This window comes from Acomys minous (genome assembly GCF_964271855.1).
Source record: "Acomys minous genome assembly, chromosome: 4".
In the NCBI taxonomy this organism is placed as follows: Eukaryota; Metazoa; Chordata; class Mammalia; order Rodentia; family Muridae; genus Acomys; species Acomys minous.
The window spans coordinates 116,987,539-117,011,389 of NC_140486.1; the positions used below are offsets into that span (position 1 = coordinate 116,987,539).

Below are 23,851 nucleotides of genomic sequence, written 5' to 3' on the forward strand. Positions count from 1 at the left end.
AGCCAACACCACCTGTTTCAAGAGTCTTGCTGCAGTTCCCTCAATTGATCTCACCACCACCCTGCCTGTTTTACTTTCCCTAGAGGGCTGTAGGGCACCTGTCACATAGAAGCCCCCACTACCTCAGCAATGCCTAAGCTCCTTACAGAATCATCTAATCCCTAAGAGGTCCAGGATGGCCAGTCCCACCTTACTGCCCCCAAGTGCAGCCTCCTTCGGGCCGCATGGGCCAATGTGTCCCTGAAATGTCTGTCTGCTCTTACAACAGCCCATTTTTCAGTTTCCTCTCAGCTCTGTCTTCTGACTTTAAGAATCTATCTGTAGACTTTCTGGTAAGCTGTGCTTCTTTGTATAAGGCAGAGCCTCACTCAGCAGATTGTTCTATTAAAGTCCTCCAAGTCAGGCCTCAGAGGGTGGGTGGTAGCTACCCTCAAGGGTCCTTAGTGGCTTCCCTGGGATACCTCCCTGGGGCCCACTTTCCCTAGCACAGCACCCTCGCAGGAAGAGTACTGGTCCAAACTCCCTTGTTCCAGGTACCAGTCAGGGAAAGGTTGTGGAGGGCAAACCAAAGACTGTGCAGTAATATCCACACTGGGGGCCAGGTGACGGCCCTGTACTGGCTGGTTAGGGTTCCAGGGCCAGACTAAAACATGTCTCTGTCATCCCAAGGCTCTGACAACCTAGGCTGCCCTTCTAGAGGGTTCAGAGGCAATGCTACAGAGCCTGATTGGAATAACAGAGCCCAGGTTCCAGGCCATCCAGATGTGCCCTGCTGGAACCAGAGGTCACCGCAGTTCCATGAGCACACAAACGGAGGCCCATAGCTCTTACCCACTCACTGCTTGGCCCTCCCCACACTGTCCAGAACTGGGGTGTCTGCAGCAGTACCCAGGGAGGCAGATTGAAGCAGGGTAAGGCCGCAGCGGGTGGCCATAGGGTGTCTACGGGGCCTATGGTAAAATGGGCTGACCCCAGAGACTGCGGGACCCAAAGAGGAAATACACATCCTGAGACAGCTGCTACTCTCCAACACCTAGAGGGTAGCGTACCAAGTATGTCCTAACAGTGATTACCTTCAATTCAGCTAGCTGTGCTCGCCTCTTTTATAGACTCTAGAGTCTATGGAATAGTCAGTTAGAGTTGGTGGAATACGGTGCTCAGTCTTATATCACAAAATATCGGGCAGGCTAGAGAGATGGCTCAGAGGTTAAGAGCACTGGCTGCTCTTCCAAAGGTCCTGAGTTCAATTCCCAGCAACCACATGATGGCTCACAAAATATCGGGCAGAAGTGAGGGCTGGCAGCGAGGGCCTGAGCTAGGATGGGAGCTGCAAGTTGCCTTCTAGGTCACTCTCAGCCCTGTTGCTCATTGGTTGTTAGTGCAGCTAATATTGTATCTCCAGCTTTAAGAACCTCCTCCCATTAGAGGGGGAAATCCAGGCTGCCGGGATCTGCATTCAAACTGTGGGAAAGATGCAGCCCACATGTAACCCCAATCTCCTGCTGAGACTAGGGTTAGGTACTGGAAAAGACCCATTTGTGGCCCAAAACTCAGGATGCTCCCTGACCTCATGATCCCCAGATGGCTCAAATGGGAACTGGGTGGGCGGAGTCTAGCTGCCGCTGTGGGGGTCAGATGCCAGAGAAGGCAAAAAGGATGCAATGCCCACCCCCATCTTCTCTAAATGACCAGTTCGGTCTACTTGGCACTGTGGTGGGGTCATTTGGCTAGAAAAGATCTCTGGACTGCCTCCCAGGGGCAGTGCTGGTTTTGAAGGGGCCATGGCTGCATCTGGAAAACTTCGGTGCCCCACTCTGTGTAGAACTCACTTGGCCAGCACACCTGGGAGACGGACATCCAGGCACACGTTGCTCATGGTGGGGACAATATACTCTAGTCTTTATCTTACCCATTCTCCAGGCACCAGATATGACTAGAATCTAATGTCAGCCACTGCAGGGTCAGAGCACAGCCCTGGTCAACCTTGCCGTGCCATAGCAGCTACACTGGCAAAGACAAAAGGCCTCAGCATGGAACTGAGAGGCCCAGGGTTGCACAGAGCTAACGCGTATAGTCTCTTGCTGGGTCAACATTTACCTACCTGGTACCCTTCCTAGCCCCTCCCCTAGGCCTTTAACTCTTGTTCTCTTCTCTGTAGTACCTGTGCCCCATACCCATCTTCTGGAAATGTGTTGATCAGGCAAAGGGAATAGGTGCCTCTGGGCTCACTTAGTTAACTCACCCATGTCTCCAGGCCATCTGAAACCTGACCGTCAGAGAACTTGGATGTGAGGAGGGGCCCTGGCTATGCCTATGAGAGAACTGCCCAGGACCCAGAGCACCTTGAAGCAGACTAAAATGCCCAAAAGAGCAGAACGGGCAGAGCGGCACGCGTGGCGAGGCAGGAGGGAGGAGGCAGCGCTAACCACAGATTGGTGAGGTGCAGAGACGCATGCTGGGACCCAGGAAAGCCTTTCCAAGAGGGGATAAGAGTGGGCACCCCAATTTTGCTTAAGCTTTGGAGAGAGAGCCAGCAGCTACCAGAGGATAAAAAGAAAACCAAGGTGGAGCCCTCCTCAGGGCTAGGCCTGCATAGCTGCTGCGCGGAGAAGCCAATTCTTGCCAAACCAAAAGGTCAGGGTGTTGCCAAATGAAGCCTTACACAGACCACCCCGTAATACAGGGGGCCAGGCCTCTCACGAACAACTTTTTTCTAAGTTTGGTCATTTTGTGAAATCTCAAATCCACAAGAGGGGAAACAACATTGGAAGGACCCAGCTCTTTTTGTGAGACTGCAGAGCCCAGACCCCATTTCTCCTCATGTCATTGACCCCTGTGTCTTCTGACCCCTTGGCTACCTGACACGCGGAACCACTCCCAGGGCCCAGCAGGCATGGGGGGGGGGCACGTCTACTACTATAGCCCAAGGCTTGGTAAGAGAAGCCTGTACAAAGCCTGCACTTCTTGAGCAGGCCCAGCGGGGTAGACGTCCAGACTTAGGGTATCTTGGAGGCAGATGCTATCCATTTGTCTAGCTGGCCAGCTACCTAATGCCAGCTGATGACAGTTAAATTAATCAGAGTAGATCCTTGCCAGTGACATGGGACCTGCTATCTTCTGAAAGGGGGGAGGGTGTCTCATGCCATCACCTGCATTCAAGCAAGCAAGGAACTCCACAGGAAGGACATAGTCTGCAAGAGACCATGCTGAGCCTTCAGCTTTGAATATTTGTGCTCCAAGAGCAAGAGCATTGTCCTAGAAGCAATCTTAAACCCCAGGGGAGGGTGCTGCTAAAACCGTCCGCTGCTGTTCCAAGCAAGCAGACTACACACCATAGTACTTCTGAAGTCATTTGCCTTACTGCTGTAGCTGGCAACTGGATCTACCTCCCTGTGGTGCACCCCCCCCCCAGCCCCCAAACTCAGCTTCTCTCACCTAACTAAGTAGCCAGGGCTTCTCTGCAACTCTGCAACTCACCTAACTAAGGAGCCAGGGCACCTACCCATCTCATCACGCTAGCCTGGGAGGTCAAGGCCTTGGAGCTGCTCTCGCCAGCCAGTCTCCACAACATTAAGGTAAGTAGAGGCTCTTCCTCCCTGCCCTGCTCCTTCTCTCAGAACAAGGTGGCACTGAGGACATAAGGAACCTTCTCTTTGGACTACAGTGGAGTGCACAGAGCCACCTCAGCTGAACAAAGCTGATTCCCAAGACAAGAGTTTGGGGCATCCTGCCTGGCAATTTCTTCCCACCTCTCTCTCAAATACACCCTTGAGCCCTGGGCAAATCATTAGCGCCAAGTGCCTGAGTCTTGGCTGCTTCCTATGGCCACTACAGGAACTATCCCAGCCACCTGGGTGGGACAGTTCTTGGCTAGAGTTGTGTGTTTCCTAGCCTGAACCTTTACTACCACTGGACCCAGACTCTTCCCCACTGAGTCTCAGCCCCCTCAGAGGCTAGCCCTAGCCTGCCTGGCCCAGAGAGTCCGGTGTCTACCCTGATACCCGATCGATTGTGCCACAGCAGTGCTCCTGTGCAAAAGAGCTGGTTCCTCCCCAGCATGCGTGCCTCAACCTCACCAACCTTCCTACTAAACTGAACAGGGGGGGCCGGTCGTAAAACGGGTCCCGGCCGTCGCACAGCGTGTGCTCCGGAAAGACGTCGTCCTCCAGGTCCTCCTCCTCCTCCTCCTCCTCCTCCTCCCCCACGCTCTGCTCCTCGGCAGGCTCGGTGGTGGTGGTGTCGGAGTCGGGGCTTGAGAAGGTGGGGGAGGGGGTGAGAGCAGCCATGCGCTCGCTCATGCATGTGTTGAGAAGAGGGTAGCTGTTGCAGCCAGAGATGACTGAACTGAGGTTAGTGCGACAAGACAGAGAGAAGTTAACACCAGCTACTCCAGGGAAGGTGGGGCAGGGTGGAGAGGGACAAGGAGGACTTCTGTTTTAAAACCAAACACCAACCATCAAGAAACAAAAATGAACCCGGCCAGTCCCTTGGCTGGGGAGAGAAAACAAAACAAAACACCCCAAACTAACAACGACAACAAAATCCATGCTCAGTAGAACGTTCTGGAGAGCACCGCCAACAGGTATGAGTGAGAACAAGGGTCCAGGCTGGCCATAGCAAAAGCTCTTTGAGGACCTCCTTGACTTACGTGGGTGTCAGAGGCTAGGTGCAGACACCAGATGGGAAAAGGAAAACAAGGAGGTGGTAACCTCTAATCTTGCCTCTGTGTCCCCACCCCCAAAACACCAGTGACCTAGAATGCCTGCTCTAGGCCCCTGGGTACTTGGACAACACACACACACACACACACACACACACACACGCACGCACGAGGGCACACACACATGGACATGTGGCACAGTAGGTATAGGCAGTGGTGACAAGATGGCACCCTAGGTCTCCTAAAAAGTTTGGGTCTGCAGGTAACTGAGAAGGAATGACAAGAATGGAATATGAATATGGCTCCTCCATTACTTAAGGCCAGGGCAGTTCAGGGTCTAGGCTCTGACCTCGCTGCCATCTCTCTCTCTCTCACTTTCTCTACAAGGAAAGGGAGGAGGTGCCCACCTGCCCACCAGCCGGAACCAGGGAAAGCGGTCATAGAAGGGGTCTCCACCGGTCACCACGTTGTCACAGTCCTCAACGACGCTGGAGGGTACCTCCGCTGCTCTGTCGTACATCTCCCGCATCAGATCCAGGCGTTGCCTGTCAGGGTTCAAAGACCATATGAACTCAGACCACTGCCCAGAAGCAGCTTGGCACCCCATTCCTTCTTCTAGGACATGAGACCTGGCCTGGCTCCATCTCCAGCGTCTGGCTAGGGTCACTGGCTCAGACGTCTGCAAGCTAGAAGCCCTCCTGTGGCTCTCAGAATTCAACATCCATAGGACACTTATAAATGACCATGGAGGTTCACCACAGATGCGTCTCAGGCCTTGCTTGGCGACAGCAAGGTGACCTGAACAGGCATGACAAGGCCAGAGACAAACAATAACAGAGGGCTGAATGATTCATGGGTGCCTTTTGGTAGTTGGGAAATTGACAGAGAAACAGGAAGACTCCCTGTAGTAGCTCAGAAATAGGATTTGTATGCCAGCCCTGAAAGCTCTTGCAGTGAGCTCGGATGGGGCAGAAGGGATGGAGAAGACAGTGGCTTTTAAGTTCTTACCCTCCAGGTAAGACAAAATGGAGGAAGAATATGAGATTGTGCATGCCAGGTGGCTCAGAGTTTGGCTTCCGGAGGGCTAAACATCCACTACTGATGGTGATATATTCAACCTGGCTTCTTGGGAGAACACGGACGGGGTGTGTGGAGAGCATATAGGCACATACAGACTGAGCAAGAAATAGGAATGCCTACTAATCATGCTGTGCTGTCCATATCTGCCATCTTCAGGAGGCCTGGCTGACTGAGAAGAGCCCTCTCTACCTACCTCAGTGGTCCTCAACCTTCCTAACGCTGCGGCCTTATAGTACAGTTCCTTGTTAATATAGTTGTGGTGACGCCCCCAGGCATAAAATGATTTCGTTGCTATTTTATAGCTGCAATGCTACTGCTATGAATCATAATGTAGATAGATATTTGTGTTTTCTGATGGTCTTAGGAGACCCTCCCTCAACTCCCAAAAGGGTTGAAAACAGCTGCTAGTAAGCCGGCCTTCTGCATACAAACCAATGGATCCCAAGTCCACACCCCACCTCCTCTCTTCCTAAGGTCTCACACACCTGACCCTGTTCTCTCGGATTCAATCACCCAGCACAGCAAGAGACTAGGAAGGCCCCTTGTCCAAGGTGGCCTTGTTCCAGGGAGCTGGTCCTTAGAGATCTGCCACTCCACATTTTCCTCAGAAGTCCAAGGAACATTCTGGCTTTCCTACTCTTGGCCCGCCCCGGTGTGCAGTCATGGCCCCACAGGCACCTATTCCCAGGGCTGTGAGCCCATTCTACTCTCTCTCATGCAGGTGCCTATGACATCACCCAGTCACCTTCATTAACTGAAGACTTCGCATGAGTTAGAGGAAGTGTCCAAGGAGGCGGAAGTGCTCTTACAATACACAAGCAGTGGAGAAATGTCACGATGGAGGCACACTACAGCCACTCTTCCACCTGTCCAGGCCTTTAGCCTTTGGGTGCTGAGGAGATGACTTCCCTCAGGCATGCAGTGTGGAGAAGCCCGGGGACCCCCCTGTCTTTGAGGCCCTTGGCACAGTCCTGGCTGGGGACACTGAGCCACCTTCCGGGCCCCTCTGCTGCCTAAGTGCTCCTTCAATGCAGAACAAAAACATCACACCAGGGGACCCAGTGGCATCTTTGTGAAGGCCAGCCTGTTTCTCTCCTTAGAGAACACCCCTGCCCACCATCTGCACCTGAGCTTCTCAAGCGTCCAGTAGTGGGTGGCCCCATTCTTCTGGTCCTGGACCTCCACTGCGACAATGGTTCTGGGGAAGGGCCGGGTCTCTCGGTCTTTGGCAGCTTCTGGGGGCAGCAGGTCTGGCGGCAGTGGGGAGTACAGGGTGTCTGTGAGGAGGACAAACTGGAACTGGACCTGGATGGGGCAAGAGATGACCGTTCATCCACCCTTTGCTGAGTGGAAGCCAGGTAGGTTCCCAGGGGGCTTCTCTTGCACCCCTTGAGATCTCAGTTCTATATTCCACAGTTCACCAAACCACTCAACTGACCTCTGAAAAAAAAATGGCGCCCACCCTCATTCTCGCCACTGCTTGTTGACTCCCAAGCAAAGCCAGAGAGGGATCTATGTTAGCCAGTCCCCAGTGCCTCCTTTAACCGCTCACAATGGGTACCGAGTCCAGACAAGGTCCTGTGTACCCCCTCTGGTCAGCTGAGTGCTGATACTGAGTTGTGACTAAAGGCAACCAGACAGTCACTTGCGAGGAACCCCCCCTCCGATGGCTCCTACCTTCTTCTTTAGCTCCACGCTGATGGCGTTGGCCTCTTTCAGGAAGATGGCATTGCCCCACAGCAGGTCCCGTAGAGAAGTAAACTGGTACCACTTCCATTTCCGGAAGGCCCACAATGCCAGCTCACACTCCCTCTCTGTCCACTGGACTGTGGGAGAAGCCGTGTCGGTCATCAAAGAAAGCCACAATATAGCCTACCACAACCTGACCTCTGAAAGATCAAGACGCTGTGGGACTAGCTGAGAGGGTCCTGTAGTAAAACGATGAGTAGCCCCTTCGTAGTCACTGTGGCCAGAGGTAGATGTTCAACAGCAGGCTAATCTGGAAGACTTGCTGGGTTCTGGCCCCTCTCTTCCCAGCTAGAGGCCCTGAACAGCCCCTCCCATGCTAGGCTGGAGCCCTGACACTTACATTCCAAATTCCACACGCAGTCCTCTTAATGTGGAGTAGACCCTAGCAGAAAGACCAGCCAAGCAAGCAGTGTGGAAAGGCCCAAGGTCACCTCAAGACTAAGTAGGCTTCTCAGATGAGCTTTTCTAATATGTTGAAAGTCAAAGCAGGTCTGTGCGCCACCATGAGGTCCATAGTGGACCAGGTCCCATACAGTGGTTCTGGCCCACTCCCCATTAACAAAGACGTGTGGCCACTTGCTTTAGTACAACCTCCCAAATCCTGCCTATACGGTAGAACCCAGGATGAAGGAGGGCGAAAGTTCACATCCACTGACTTCTAGTGAGCTAGCTGGGGTCTGCTTTTTCAGGCCCTGTTGGTGGGAAACATGCTGTCTCAAGAGTCTCTTACCTTCATCCTCTGGCTCTTCCTCCTCCTCGTTAACCTCTGGATAATACCTGGAGTCCATCTGCTTCTGTAGGGCTTCCAGCTTACTCTCATAGTCCTGAAAAGAAAGTCACAGCCTGTGGCTCCACCACAGAGACTGCGACGGCCTCACTCCAGCCCGGCGGAGTGCAAGAGAGGGGCCAGGCCAGTAGAGAGGGTGGCCAGAGGGAGCAGAGGTCCACTCTCCCAGGGTGATAGAGCAGATAGGGGCCCGTGAAGTTGATGGGCATCCTCACCAGCCTCTGCTGCTCCAGCAGGTATGTGGCTTCCTCCCGTTCCCGCCGGTACTGGTCCTCCAGCTCCTGAAGCCTGTGAGAGAGCGAGCATTAGGTGAATAGAAGTCCATCGGACCTTGGCAGGTCAGCAGCCGGCCCCCAGGCCTCACCTCTGCTCCATCTCCTGCTTCATGTCGATGCCTTGCTTCTCCAGCAGTTCACGCTGGGCGAAGGCCCAGTCCACTGGCTCAGCAGGTGTCTCCGCACAGGGCGTCCGCTCGCGCTCCTGGCGGGCCTGCTCAGGATGGTTAAACCGGAACACGTGGCTTTTCCCCATGATGATGCGGTTTCCTGGGAGATGGAAGCAAAACCAACCAGTGGATTCCAACAGAGAAGAAGTGTGTGTGTGTGTGTGTGTGTGTGTGTGTGTGTGTGTGTGTGTGTGTGTGCAGGCACTTCCTCCACCTCAGTATCCCAGTGTGACCAACCTCAGGAAAAGCATCCAGGCCCCCAAACCCTTGCTCCAAATTACCTTTCTTTATGGAATGGGTACCTTTGTTGAATCTCAAACCCAGCCCCCTTCACTATGTGGTTTAGGCTTTGCAGGAGGCATTTGGTAAAGTTTAAAGATACAGGCTACAGAAGCCCCATGATTCCCTAAGGACAGCTTAATTCAAAGGACAGAAGTTCAAAGGATTAGGACACTGATGTGAAAGCAGATGTAAGGGCTGCTCATGAGGTTTCTGACGAGAACAAGGAGTCTCTTGGGGCTTCAGGCTTGAGGCTATGCACATTACATTCTGGCAAAGAACACAGCTACATTTTGTCCATGTGCTAATATGTGTGGGAGGGAGGCCGAATTTCGAAGTGTTAGACTAATTTAGTGGAAGACATTTCCAGGCAGCATGGCATCCAGGTAGCGGTATGGGCTTTAACAGTTGCTTTTAGCCAGGCTTATAATAACAGTGTGGAGCAATGACCAGAGCAGGAAGACTTGAAAAACTTGGAAGTTTTAGTGGAAAAAAAAGCACACGTAAAGGCAGAGCCAAGGAAGGTCTGTCTCAGCGAGCGCTTCCTTATAGCCAGTCACTCAGGTATTCATTGGCCACTGCAGCCAGGAGCCAAGCAGGGTGTTACCTCTCAAGCTGGCAGTAGGCTTAGCATTGCCTAAGTGATGCTGATTTTGCAGACACGTGGACCATTAGAGTGATGTAGTACAGAGGTTTCCAAACAGATCTCAAAGGAAATTCTGAGAGTCCAGGCTATACATACATACATACATACATACATACACATATAATATATATACATACGTACATATAATATATACATACATATAAACAACCCATATATATGGCTTAAATATGTGCCTGTATGTATTACACACACATATGTACACACACACACACACACACACACACACACACACACACACACACACGGAAATAAACCATGTGGGCTATGGATGGGGAGGCCAGAGGGATGAGGCTTTCCAGGCCTTTGAAGGTCACATCATATCACCACATGCCCTTTCTTCTAACCATGGGGATTAGGATTTCACATTTGCCCTTCTGGGTCTTTGCTTCAGCCCCATTCCTCTTTACTCATCTTCTATTTCTCCCATTCAGAATGAGAATGTACACCCTGTCTCACATATATCAGAAGTGTATCATTTCTATTTTGGGTTTATAAGTTTGCCCTAAGTCTAAGAGGACACTAAATTTGGGCTCCTATGCAATGCTGGAACTTTAAGTACGCGAAGACTCTTGGAGACAGATGGAATACACTTTGCATTGTGAGATAGGCACAGGCTGGGAGACTAGGAATAGAACGCTATCAGTTCAACATGGTGTCTCCTTCATAGGTTCATATGTGGAAGGCTAAGGGCCCAGCCAGTGGCACTACTAAGAGGTGATCAGATCATGACAGTACTAACATCACTGATAGATTAATCTACCAATGAGCTCATGGTGGATGAGTGAGTGCGGGGTGGGGCCTGTTGGAGGAAGTAGAGGGAGTGTCTTTGGAGAACAGGTCTTATTCCCAGAACCTTCTTGTTCTCTCTTCTGCTTCTTGGCTACCAAGAGGTGAGTGGCTCTGACCCACAATGATGCTCTGCCTCACCACAGGCCCAAAGCAGTGGCAATGAAATGATGCTTCTGAAACCGAGAGCCAAAATATATCCTTCTTCCCCTAGATTGTTTTCTCGGGTACTTTGTCACAGCAACAGATGAACTGTTAGTCAGCTCCTAGAGACGTCTCCTTATATGTGTTCTTACAGTACTCAGGCCCAGGAAACTGCTACTGGGTGGGTGTTAATCTGTCCCACACTGACTTCTCTGTAGTATCACCATTTGACCAAGCGTCTGTCTGGCTCTGACCCTCTCCCCCAAGCCTAGGCCCAACAAAGTAGCCATTCAGGACTTCCTGCCCCAATTTCCCACTCAGCACTAACTCAGTATTACTCTGTGAGTGGGGCCTCCTCTGCATTTGAAGTCTCAGGTCGAGGCACTCCAGCCCTCAAGTGTCCAATCTGGGGACTACAGAGTCTCAGGGGGCTGAACAGGTGCCCGTAGCGGAGCTGCCTTTTGCTGGGAACAAACTGTGCCCTAGAGAGGATGTGCACAAAGCCTTTGCCTCGTGCCTCGTCTACCTGGAAGTCCCCGAGTTCTCCTAGCCATACCTGACCGAAGGATGCTGGGTTCAGTGACTTTCTTGCCATTGACATACGTGTCTGCTCCTTCACAGGGCTCCAGGGTCACCACGGCTACAAGAGAGGGGGGAGGGTGTCTCTGTGAGATGTCATTACTTCAGTGGCTCAGTTCTCCTGGCCCCTGGTAGGCACCAGTCCGGCTCCTCGTTGCTGCTGGCCATAGAACCTGGCCAAGAGTAAGACACCTGGAGGAGCCCGAGGGTCCCATCCACTTAGTAAAGGAGAAAAATGTCAAGAAAGAGACACGTGGGCCCAAGCCAAGGCTGGGAGGCAATGCTGTGCTTGCTTTTCTTCAGATCTGTAAGTGGACAAGAGTAATAAATAGTGGCTAACATGTCCCCAAAGAGGTCCTAGACCCCTTTGACTCATTTGCACAGGAGAGAAAAGAGGATCTGTGGACATGAAAATCTAGGAGTGTCCCAAGCACCATTTAGGGGCCACCATCCCAAGGTGGCCAATATGGACATGGACTCGGTAACGGATTCGCAGGCTATCTGAGGATGTCAGATGCCGTCTGTCTTGGGCAATGGCCCTGCACTCAGAGGCATGGGCACACTGTCTTCACCTCAACACAGCAGGCCCAGCACGGAGGCAGCACCATCTTGTGCAGGGCAGCGGTGGGCAGGCAGAGAAAACAGACTCGCTGCTCCTCAGCCAACAGGAGAGCATGCTCTCAAAACCACTTCAACCCTACACTGGGCTCAATTCATGTGGCCCCCTGGTCCTGCTGCCCACACAATATCCCTACCTCCTCCCATACATACTTAGCCCCCTCTTTATCTCAGCAGCCCACCATGTCCCCGAGCTCCAGCCTTTAAGGAAGCCGGCTCCCCAAAGCAACGGCCACTTGGCCACAGGATTCATCAGGCCTTTCGCCAACACCTTTCTAACAAAGGGTGCCACTCAAGCTGCCCTCCAGAGTCACATGATCACATGGTTCCTATACAGAATCATGATTCAGGATCCACTTAGGGCTGGGAAGCTGGGTGGATGGCATGTGCCCTACCCCACCCCCCACTGAGCACTGATGCCTGGTCAGCAAGATAGCGGCAGGATGGGTAAGGGGAGGGGGGAGGCGGAACAACACTACCTTCTCCGCCTCCTCGGGAGTCACTCCGGAAGATGCAGTGCTCCTCCTTGATGAAGTGCCCGCTCAGGACGATGTCTTGCCGCCTCTCTGCATCTTCTCTGCCCACTCTGTTGAGGAAGCATGGGGCAGTGGGGCAGCAGGGCCCCAGCATACCCACTCTGCCAGCTCACTCCTGCATGCAGCCTCCCAGGGATGCTCAGCTGATTCTGTTGTTTGGTTTGGTTTGGTTTGGTGTTTTTTTAAATACCAGGGTGTATGTACCATGGGATATTGGGAAGTGAGAGTGGTCAAGACACCACCAGTGCAGCCCAGCTATAGAGAAACCCAGGTGGCTCCCAGCAGCACTTTAGAAGAGTGGGCTGATACCCAACTCAGCTCTTACAGGGCAGTGCAGGATGGTGGGAATAGGGGGCCCACACTCCCTTACCCACTAGACCCAGGCTGACCTTTAACTTCTCACCTTGTGACCCCCCACCCCCACCCCGTTGGCTGGTGACCCATCTAGACCCTACCTGGTGACTCCATCTTTGATGTAGTAGAGGAGGCATTCGGACATCAAAGGATCCTCATTCAGGTTGACGAGATGAGGTGTCTGGGGAGAAACAGAAGGGTCACTCTCCTGGGCAGGAGCAGAATTTCTCAGAGTGGCCATTCTGCCTGTCCTCTGCTTTTCTAGACCTGGGCTTGTTGAGAACATACTGCCCTCCCCAACCTGTCAGAGAAGAGACATGGAGGACAGGGTTCCCCAGGGAACCTTTAGTAGGGCACCCAGAACCTCAGAGGCCCAAGCTCAGCTGGCCTCACCACATTGACAGCCCCTCGTCAGGAAAATGGAAGGAAAAAAAAAAAGCTCTGGGCTCAGGCTCAGCCCATCTTGACAACAGCAGGCTCAGTGGGGCCAGCGTTTGAGTATCTGGGGTAGGGGAGCTTGGCTGCAGGGAGATCTGGGAGACACAGCTCCCGGTCCTTGGAAGGCTCTAGGTATAAGGCTTAGATGGAATCTGTGGGTGGGATCCTGGTGTGTAGGGTGCAGGCTGGGTTCTAGGATTGGTCCTGGTCCTGCTCTCTAATCCAAGAGTCCTAGGCTCCAGAAAGCTCATTCCAGGGAACAACCTGGCAACTGAAGGCTCTCTAATGAGACTGTCACCAGGCAGGATGATGGAGGACCCTGGCCAAGGAGGGGTCCCCTAGAAACCTGGGGAAAACCAGCTGATGGAGTCACCCCTGGGCTATCCAGGCTCTGTTTGTTAGCTTCCTAACTCCAGGTCAAGGTGTCTGCCTTCTCTCTCCCACACCCACTGATAACTGCCTTCTTGTCTCAGTCCCCTCCCCCACAAGCTTCTTAGAAGCCACTGTATACTCATGTCCCAAACAAGGATCCTGAACTGGGGGAGAGGTACCAGGATGGAAGTGCTTCTTGTTTTCCCCAGGACATCATGGGGTGAGCCACTGCCACACTGAACTATAAGTTCAAGTGCACCCTTGAGCAAGGGTGTAGAGGTCCTGGCCATTAGCACTGACCGTCCTCAACTAGTCCAGCCAGCCAGGTACACTAGGCTTGCAGGCCAGGAATATGAGTAATGAAAAAACAAAAACAAAAACAAAAACAAAAACAAAAAAACCCCCACACACAAAACAGAACTCTCTGGGCATAATGTATCTCTTATCTGGGCAAGTTTACATGAGCACCTCTGTGCGTGCACAGTGAACCAGCCTTGCATGGTCTAGCTAGAGCTCACGGGGACACCTATACACCTGGGCCCTTTTGCATGCTCCACAACCTGCTACCTCAAGCTATCATTGGATGCATTGTTCCTAAGCAGCCCCAGTGCAAAGCAGGACGGCAGAATCTAGGGAGGCTGCCAAACAGGTGCTTGGCCCTATCTCCATATGCCCAGACCTCTAACTCCACTTCCCCCAAGGCGGCCTTTCTGACACAAAGCAGGGCATGGAACCTGGCTATGGCAGGGAACCAGTGTTGGTTTTATGAACTTTCGCCTCTCTGCCTTGCAGCCAATGGAGCTGCTCTGGGGAGGTCAGAAGCTTCCAGGACCAGCAACAGACTCAGGGAAGAGCTAGGTCCACCAAACTCAGCTCTCCAGTCTGGGCATCACCCCCAAGTCTTGCTCCTATCTTGAGGAATCCAATTAAAACCTTAGGCAGTTCAGAGACCCATGCCACATTACCCAGCCACCAGGACACCCCACCACACAATGGAAAGTCTGAGTAAGGCTGACCCATGCCTGGGCCAGAACCCCATCCTGCTATACCTCCCCCCCGGGAACCCCTGACACTTTGACATCCATCAGAGGTAATGCCACCTTGTCCACAATGGCACAGGACCATGGCCCAGCTCCTACCTTTTTGGGAGAAAACACACCCAAGGTGCCGCCATCTTCCCTCATGGCCACACCCATCTCAGCCAGCAAGGCTTCCCTGAAAGGCAGAGCTGAGGTCAGTACAAGCGAGGCTTTCGGGACTACTCCCACCTTGCCTGACCCACCCACCAACCAGGAACTATCAGTAGTGCTTGGGCAATGTCCACTGGTAAAACTGTGCTGACCCGAAGATCTGTTCTCCAAGGCCTCAATAGCCAATGGCCAGTGCCACGTGTTAGCTGCCTAGGTAAGACAGCACAGATTTGTCCCACAGCTGGAATGCAACCTCCCCCAGGGTTTAGGTTTCCAGGGATGAATGTTCCCACCTCCTGAACCTGTTACCCCACTACCCACCTCTCCATCCGGATGGCTTCTGTCCGCCGCAGCTTCTCCTCCCAGGTCTCATTGAGTTCAGCGATGATCTTCTCTGTTTCCTGGGGAGCAAGATGGGCCACAGTGAGACCCCAGGGTGCGTGGTGGGATGTCAAAAGACGCACGGGACCACTGCTCTGATCTACCCAATGGACAGGACATTCTCCCCAGTTATGTGGAGAGCAGGGACTGACTCGGACATGAACTCTGGTGCTCCATATTTGACCACTTCCCCTTGGTGGGGAGGTCTGGTGGCATTCAAAGAAAGAATAAGCAGGTTACCAAGATGGGACTTGATAGCCTATGACCATATAGTGGGGGAGGAGGTCCCTCCCAGTCTTAGACCTAGGGGAAGGGAATAGGGTGAAAGCGGGAGGGAAGGAGGGAGGGAGGAATGGGAGAATTCAAGTGACAAAATAACAATTGACTTGTAATCTGAATAAATTAATAAAATTAAAATTGAAAAAAAAAAAGATGCACAGGAGCCAGGAAAGGGGCTGCAGAGCACTAGGGTGTAAACTCCCAGGCACCTGCCAGCAGGTGGGATTCTGAGGGATCAAGGTGAAGTGCAATAGACACGATTCTTTCTGTGGGCGCACCCCAGAACCACGACAGTAAAATTAATCAGGAGCGGAGAGGAAGCAAATACCCCCTGGAAGGCACTGGAAGCAACTCCCACACAGAACACAGTTCCTTCTCAGGACATGGCAAGCACTGCCCCTTGTTTCCTTCCCACTTACATCCTGAGGGACCCCTGTACTTCAGGTGGGCCCCCAAGTAGGAGGCTTTATGCCTCTTGCTCCTTGGTCACCCTGCATTATTCCTCATACGAGCCTCTGTCCCTTGTCTCTTTGATCCCTCAGCTCCCCCCCTCCCCCGGGATCTGGGCTCTCTGTTATGGGCCACACTGCATTCAGAGGGCAGTATGAGGCGGAAAACCCAGAGCTAGCCAATCCTGGTGTTGGCAACCAGGGAACGCATAGGAGAGGAAAAACAGACAGCCTGGAATGCCCACCTCCCTTCTTGGTGAAGACAGCTCTGCAGGATGCCAGGCAGAGCTGCCAAGACCCGCAATGGCACCATAGAGGTGCTGCTGAAACAGGGCACCCCTACCTCAGCCACTACATGGCCCATTGTTTCCTGTACCAGTGCTAGCTCACCCAGTTCAAGACTCAGTGTGAGCCCTGTGCCTGGCATTCCTCACTCGGGCTTCCGTCCGCTACCACTCAGGGTCAAGGTACAGGAAGGTTCGAGACCCTTCAAAGGCACGGACTGCCCAGAAGCTCTGTTTATTATCCGAACCTCGTACAGTCTGATGCCTGAATGAGCTATCTATTCCGGCGGCCATGGGTAGGCTGACATGGTGGCCACATGCCAAAGGCTTCCTTGATTATCTCACTCTGATCTTAGAAGGTAAGGGTGTTCCAGCACTCACATGCAAGAATTCCCTCTCGCTTCTCTAAGTCTACCTTGTCCCAAAGGCTGATGCCCATCACCCACCCCGGAGTGCCCTGGACCAGGTGGCCCTCACCTTCAGCCTTTCAATGGCCTCCTCACTGCCTGGAGCAAACAAGATACGTTCGTGGAGACTGGACACGGAGGCCGCACGACTGGACAGGGCTGAGAGCGAAGACGAGGGGCTCATGCCCACCAGGGCATTGGTCACTGCGGAGAAATTGTTAGGGGCTTTGCTTAGCTCCACCCCCACCACGGCTACAGTTACTGTTCTCAAGGTCAGACATGTCTAAGGCTTGAAGGGAAGGCAAGATAGAAGGAGGGAGAGAAGAAAAGGAAGCAGTTGGGGAAAGCAGGAGGCGGGGTCAGGGGAAGGCAGGAAATGGGAAACACAGGCAAGGCACAGCAGCCTGGCCCAGCTGCCCAGGACAAGCGCATGCGAGGTCTCCTGCTATCCTTACCCCTGCCACTCGCCTGCCTGACCTGCAGGTCCTCTTTTCCCCTCAGCAGCACCCACAGCCCCTCTGTCCCACATTCCACTCCACTCTCCCTTTGACTAGGGCTTTTTTTTTTCTCCATCCCCTGTACCTACAAGACCCATGCCTGCTAGTCACCTCACAGCGCCCCTGCACCTGAGGCCAGGAGCTCACTTAAGCTCACTCAGGCACCTGCTCTCCCTACACCCCAATGTCTATTTTCGTCTTCTGTGGATTGTCTGCACATCTGCTGCAGGCCAGGCTGCATTCATCTTCCCACTGAACCCAGAATGGTACCAAAGACTGCCTGGGGAAGGTACATGGAGGATACTCCTGAGGGAGCCCCTACTCTTCCACCACCCCAGAATTCTATCACCCCCTAAAGATGGGCAGTTGGGCTGTGACACTTGGAGGAGAAGTGCCAGGCCCTTCCCAGTAGAAGCAGACACAGAGCAGGGCAGCAGCCAACACAGGACAGCACGGGGCACTGGGGAGGCAAACCCCAAGGATCCAGGCCCCCTCAGGATAGAGGAGACACCGTGGGGCAGGACTTGGGCAGCAACCATTGCTATATTCAGGCTCAGGAACCTTCCAGGGACCCAGATGTGGGAATAGCTGGGGCAGGAGCAGGCAGAGCTAGGTCTAGGTCAGGAGCCAGGATAACATGTCCTCTGGCCTTCCAAGTCCTTGGGCTCTAACATTTGACCCTTCTAGACCCATGTGCTCAGGAGTCTAGTTCCATCTACTTTTGGCTGCACTCTGCCTACTTATTGCCTCAGTTTCCCACACAGACAAGGATGAGCCAGGAATGTGGCTGGGAGGCGGACACAGCCCCCCATGTACTAGTAGGTAACCTGATGGGGGGAGGACTGTTGCTTTACAGCCCTGAAGTAAGGGAGACAGAAGAGGTGGTGGGGTCTCCCTCCCCACCCGTGCTGCCCTGTGGCCCCCGTGGCTGGGATGAAAGCAGGGGTACAGAGCAGCAGTGGGGAATACACACATTTGGGTCCTCCGGGCACAGTGTTGGCTATGGGGAAGGCAGGCAGGGGAGGAAGAGACAGAGAAACAGAGCAGTTTGTCTCCCAAGGGTCCATGTACCCATCTCACAGAGTGAATAGCTTAGAATAAAGGAGTCTTCAGTGTAGGGGCACAGGCCCCGCCGAAATCCCAGCAGCTGCAGCTGGCCTGTGAGCTTCCAGGAAACATCCCTGGCCGTCTTGGGCCAGCTCCAAACCCAAACCATGCAATCCATCCAGGCCAAGGCCAGAAACCCTGTCCTTGCCCGCTCAGGCCTCCCACCCCGAGGCATTCTGCCCAGGAGCTGGAGGAGGGACGAGGCTTTGGGCAACTTCAACATTTCCCGACATCCGTGGGTATCGCCATCAGGATATAAGTAGGAGGCAGCCCCAGAAAAGAGGGCATGGGGCCCCAAAAGGTCCCTAAGCCTGAGGCCTCTGCCCTACCCAGGGCAAGCCCACACAGACACTCACTGTCAGTGATATCTCCAAGACCTTGGGCATACAGCAGGTCTCGCAGCCTGGTCACCTCATCCTTCAGTTCTCGAATGAGCTTGTTGTTGGGGTCTTCATTGATAACGGCATTACAGCGGATCTGCTTGGCCCGGTCTGCATATCTGGGCAGCAAAGGGATGTATGAGTTGAGGGATAGTTCCATATAGAGGGCCCAGGGGTGCTCAGAACTCTGCGTGGTGAACAGCTAGGGAGAAAATCTTTCACCTAGCAGAATAGGAAATCACACCACTACCCCAGGGGACGGCCTCTAGGACTGTTGACCAAGGAGGACCTGCAGGTGGGACAGTCCAGCCTGCCTTGTCTACTAAGGAAACTGAGGTACAGGGGTCGAAGGCACAGAGTAGTGTCCTACCCCATACTGAGACCCCTGGATCTGAATCTCATATTCCAGGGTAGAGAGGGGAAGTCTAGAACAGATGCCTGTGTATGAATGTAAGAACGGCCACACACGTGCCACAGATCAGCATGCTATCTTCCGGCCCAGAAGCACATGCTGAGTGGGCTGTGACACAGGCTCCACTCCCCACAGAAAGAAGTGTGCACTCTATAGAGGCCAAACATTCCCAGCCTCATCGATCCAGCTGCCTTCCGCGCCCAGGCTTCCCATCCCAGCATGCCCACCCCACAATGGGAGATCCTGGGGAGAGCTCCTTGGACCCCATTTGCTAACGTAAAGTCCTCCACTCCCACAGACAGAAGTATGGCTTTCCCAGACGGGTACCTCAGGGCTCAGGGCCACCTGCAGCCCTGAAATAAACCCTAAAAGATGACAGGAACAAAACAGGGCCCCAAACACTCTGGAGCTCCAGAACACTTAACTGCAGGCCTCTGAGTTCCTGGAGAATGCTCACCAAAGGAACAGCCTTTTACTGGTGTTTTTGGTTGAAACATAGAAAGATGTGTTCTTCACCCAGGGTGCCCCCTGCAGAACGTACCTCAGTGTGCTAAGGGTCTCATCATAGTTGATGTCCGCAGGGCTCAGGGCTGCCACCATGGCTGTCCTTGAGTTGCCACCTGTGGGAAGACAACCAGTTTGTACGCAAGGTCCACTTATTGCAGCTATAGGTAGAGATGATGAACTCCGGGGGAGGGGGGAAACTGAGTCACAGTCCTGTGCTAAGTAGACAGTGGCAGGTTAGGCCTTCCTTGGCTACCCCTCACTTCTCTTTAGCCATTTTCCAACCCTGGGCCTCCTTTCCTCTAGAGCAGAGCTAAGGCAGGGATTTGGGGCTTTTGTTTGTTTGTTTTTGTTTGATATTCCAAGACTTATGGGCAATATTTTTTTTTCATCCATTTTTTTTTTATCATTTCCATTTGAAATACTTTCCTCATGATTTTAACATCAGCTTCCTGGCTTAGAGTAGGTAATAGGTAAAGATAGAAGCAGAGGTTGTCAGGCTCTGCGTGGCTCGAGTGCTGGATAGCTAGTTAGGATCAGTTGGCTCAGCAGGTCAGGACAAAGTCAAATGCTGAGCCTGCTTCCGCTGGCATGACTGCCGTTTGTCCCCGTACTCCAACTAGGCTTATGCTCTTGCCTGCTTTGCCTCAGAGAACTGTGTCCTTGGGGCTGCATCCCTGAGGTGGGGGCTCCCCAGGGAGTCTCCTAAGGAGACTGTGAGGAGAGAAAGGCACAGACCCCAAGAATAGCTATATCAGGGGATTCTCCCCAAAACACTCCTCCAGGGCAAAAACTGGTTGTGGTCCTGTGAGAGAGGCCTGTTTCTTTCCTAGGTCTAATCTCAGGTGAAGGAACAGGCAACTGCGCTGACACTCCTGTTCTCTCTCAAGGGCCCATCTACCCCTGCATGCTCTTTACACACGGCTGCCACTACACACGGCGCTGGCCTGAGCCGGATATCAGCGTAGCCGGTTATGGCGTGCAGAGCCATGCTGCCAAGGAAGCCAGGGGTTTTGCCTAAGACTTTAGTTTATCACCCTGAGTGTCAGCTTTGCCAGCTATAAGGTATCCAGAGAGGACCCCGAGGTCATTTTGGAATGGATGGGTTCCATGATGTAGATCCATCAGCCTTCATCTCTCTCCATCATCTCTCCCAACTCAGAAAGAATTCAGGCAGCGAGGAGGCTACCGTCAGCCCCTCAGGTCCCAGAGGGTAAGCAGAGCTCCCAGAATCAAGGGTCATGTCCCTGTTATACAAAACTAAAGGTCCAGAAAAGGGTGGGGACTTGTTCAGGTGTCATAAGCAAGTTCACCCACAAAGGTAGACACCAAGGCACATGTTCTCTGGGCCCTAAGGGTCATTCTGGCCCTCCAGGCTTGCTTTGGTTCACTTACCCTTGCGCCAAGCCTTCCAGAAAGGCTGTACTGAGAACCAGCTGGTCCTGCCAGGGCTACTTAGGATTTGCCCAGAAAGGGCAAGAGAATGCACTGTGGTGTTTCTTTCCCCACAAGGAGATGGGCCTATCCCAAAGCAGGAGTAAGAACCCGGAACCAGCACATTGGCGCATGCTCACCCAGGTTTTCCCGGAGAAGCCAGGTCAATACGGAGTCTCGGTAAGGGATGAAATCTGTCTTCTTCTTTTTCTTGTTCTGTGGGGACAGTCAAGGTCAACACTGAGTCTACCAGAAGGGAAAGGAGGAATGGAGGCCAGCACCATGTTCTTGGTGCCTCCCCACACCTCCTCTGAATCCTGGGGTGTCACCTCCCGGCAATTGCTATCTGGGCTGAAATCGAGGCTGTGCTAGCATACACTTCCAGCTCCTCCTTCACCCACCCTGCTGTGCCTGGGCCACTTGCTAGACTCAAGCCCAGGAATGCTCACATTACTGGCCCTGACCACTGTGTTTTCCCCCACTCTGCCAGGACATCAACCTCTTCGAGCAGGGAGAAATGGCTTCGCGACTAACGAAGCACCGCCAGTGTTCCCCCAGCCTCTATTTCCCCCACAAAACTTCCTCCTGTCCCTCAGAAGTCACCTTGGAGGCCCTCCCTTAATAATCTGCTCTGCCCACACCTCCCCACGGCACAGAATCCTCCATCCTGCTGACCTTCGCTTCTTATGGACATTCTGTGAGCCAGTTAATCATTGTGTAAATTATGGATACATAATTACTGCTGGTGTCTATTAGTTAATGGTGCATTTGTCTAAGAATTGTTTGTTGACTGGCTGCTGTGGCCAGCAGGCACAGCCCTGACCCTGGAGCCTCCACGCTGAGGGAACCACACAGATGCCATCTCAAGGGTTGTTACATTTCCTCAAAGACACAGCTCATCATTGTTCTTAGGATGATCATAGGACAAGCTTCACTACCTCACAAGGGTAGAAAATTCGGGTATTCTTAAGCCATGCCATCAAAGCAGGTTTCAGAACTGCTGTGCTGCGGCAGGTAAGAGTGGCCCGAGCTCAAACGCTCAAGCACTTTCTGTTTTGCCTTTGGAAACTCAATACGAGAGGAGAAAATATCCCTGGTTTGGTTTTTAAATTTCTAACTCCCGAGGTTGAGTTTTCTGTCGGATGTTGTACTTCTCATTTCCGCAGCATAAGTTCATCACTCGCACAGCCACCTTAGCCAAGGAGCCAGCTGTTCTATGGGGACATAATTCCTCTGTTCTCCTTCCTTCCTCTGGCAGCCCCGTCCAGTCATCTCTGCCACCTCCCAGAGCCACACTCCATTTGCGCCCCCCCCCTGCCATCTCAAGCCTGGATCACTGCCACATTGATTTTCTATTCTGTCGACTCCCGTGCCAGGCCGGCCATCTCACTCCCAATCTACATTTGCGCCTGAGCACAGCTCAGATTAAGTCTGACTGGGCCCTGCTTTCCTATTAAATCACAGTCAGCCAAACTCTGAGTGTGGACCAAAGACCTCACAGCCATCCTCGGACCCCTGTCACGTCTCCTCACCTCCAACTGCTTCCTCTCTCGGCTCTGTTCCCCCAACCAGAAACTTAAAATGTACTGCATTCCTAAAAGTTTCTGCTCTGTCCCCTCACACTGTTCTCACAAGGTCCTCTACCGTCTCCCAGCTCCTCACTCCGGGCCTCACAGCTAAACACACCATTCCTCAAGTAGTTTCTCACAGCGGCGCACACGGATCCCCAGAGTTCCGCAGTTTCATTCATGACTCCTCGCACAGTTTTCACAGTCCTCCCAGTGACTCGCAGTCCACTTTCCTGAAAAGTTTTTTACTGCTCCTTAAACTATTTCCTCACAGGATCCCTGATATGTTTCTCCACTTTCCAGTTTTCCTGTACAATCTTCACAGTGATCATAAGACACACACACACACACACACACGTGTGTGTGTACACACAATGTACACACACACACACGTTTACACACCACACACACACCTCACACTGTTCTCTCTACACAGTATTCTCACCACTTTAAACATCTATTTATAACTCGTCAGTTTCTCCGTAGTCCCTGCACAGGCCACGTAGCTCCTCACAATTCTTCCAACATGGCCACACACACACTTCAGACACCGTTTCCTCACTGGTTCTACATCGTTTCTCCTAAATCGACATACAGCCCCTCACAGTTTTCCACACAATTCCCCAACCCGACACAGCAATTGTGCAATTCTGTAACCTCCTCCCACAAGTTCATTTTCTCTCAAAAGTCTTCACAGTTCCTCTTTACATGGTTCCTCACATAACCCCCCCCACACACACACATTCTCAAAGTCCCTCCACACACTTCCGCACGGCTCCCATTACTCACTCAGCTGCCCACATAATTAAGTTCCCCAAAAGTCTTCACACAAATGCTCCAAACCCCTGGGCACACTTCTTCATGTTGTTCCCAGCTTCTCACAGCGCCTCACAAACGTCACCTCTTGGTCCCCAGTCTCTCCCAGACCACAGCATGATAGCTAATACTGTCAACTTGAAAAAACTCTAGGAGACAAATGTCTGAGCATGTCCGTGGTGGCGTTTCTAGTCGAGTTAATTGAAGTGTGAAGACCCAACCCAAACGTGCGTGGCACCATTCCACACATGGGTTTGGGGTCCTGGACTGAATAAGAAGGAGAGAGCTGAGCTACAGTGCTCATCACTGTCTCCTTCCTAAGTTCCTGTCATAATGTCCTCCCTGGTGTGAAGGACTGCGTCCTTCAACTGTGAGCCAAAAAGAGCCCTTCCTTTCTCTATCTAAAAACATGCATGTATTTATTTATTTACATACACACTTGAGCTCCACTGTATACATGTGGCAGTTATTTATTTATTTACATACACACATGAGCACCACTGTATACTTATAGTGTTCAGAGGACAACTTATTGCAGTTGGCTCTCCTTTCACCACACAGGTTCCAGAGGTCAAACTCAGGTGGCCACACTTGGTGACAAGCACCTCTACGCACTGAGCCATCTTGTCGGTCCCCTTCCTTTTTCAAG

General features: G+C 52.6%; 1 protein-coding gene across 17 annotated transcripts in view; it reads right to left on the bottom strand.

Moving 5' to 3' along the window:
- Positions 1-23,851, bottom strand: part of KIF1A (kinesin family member 1A) — an 87,896-nt gene that overhangs the window by 31,973 nt on the left and 32,072 nt on the right. For 5 of the 17 annotated variants that reach the window (XM_084780250.1, XM_084780249.1, XM_084780247.1 and 2 more), the window contains exons 11-27: positions 20,959-21,034; positions 19,422-19,500; positions 18,445-18,587; positions 17,955-17,981; positions 16,555-16,688; positions 15,006-15,085; positions 14,634-14,709; positions 12,786-12,865; positions 12,274-12,380; positions 11,154-11,237; positions 8,641-8,821; positions 8,492-8,564; positions 8,220-8,313; positions 7,418-7,566; positions 6,867-7,045; positions 5,068-5,205; positions 4,081-4,344 (exon numbers count right to left, since the gene is read on the bottom strand). In XM_084780250.1, the coding sequence (XP_084636376.1) occupies positions 4,081-4,344; positions 5,068-5,205; positions 6,867-7,045; positions 7,418-7,566; positions 8,220-8,313; positions 8,492-8,564; positions 8,641-8,821; positions 11,154-11,237; positions 12,274-12,380; positions 12,786-12,865; positions 14,634-14,709; positions 15,006-15,085; positions 16,555-16,688; positions 17,955-17,981; positions 18,445-18,587; positions 19,422-19,500; positions 20,959-21,034 (1,964 nt within the window). The remainder of the gene's footprint in view (positions 1-4,080; positions 4,345-5,067; positions 5,206-6,866; positions 7,046-7,417; positions 7,567-8,219; positions 8,314-8,491; positions 8,565-8,640; positions 8,822-11,153; positions 11,238-12,273; positions 12,381-12,785; positions 12,866-14,633; positions 14,710-15,005; positions 15,086-16,554; positions 16,689-17,954; positions 17,982-18,444; positions 18,588-19,421; positions 19,501-20,958; positions 21,035-23,851) is intronic. The other 12 variants (XM_084780241.1, XM_084780240.1, XM_084780239.1 and 9 more) reach the window with 5 other exon arrangements.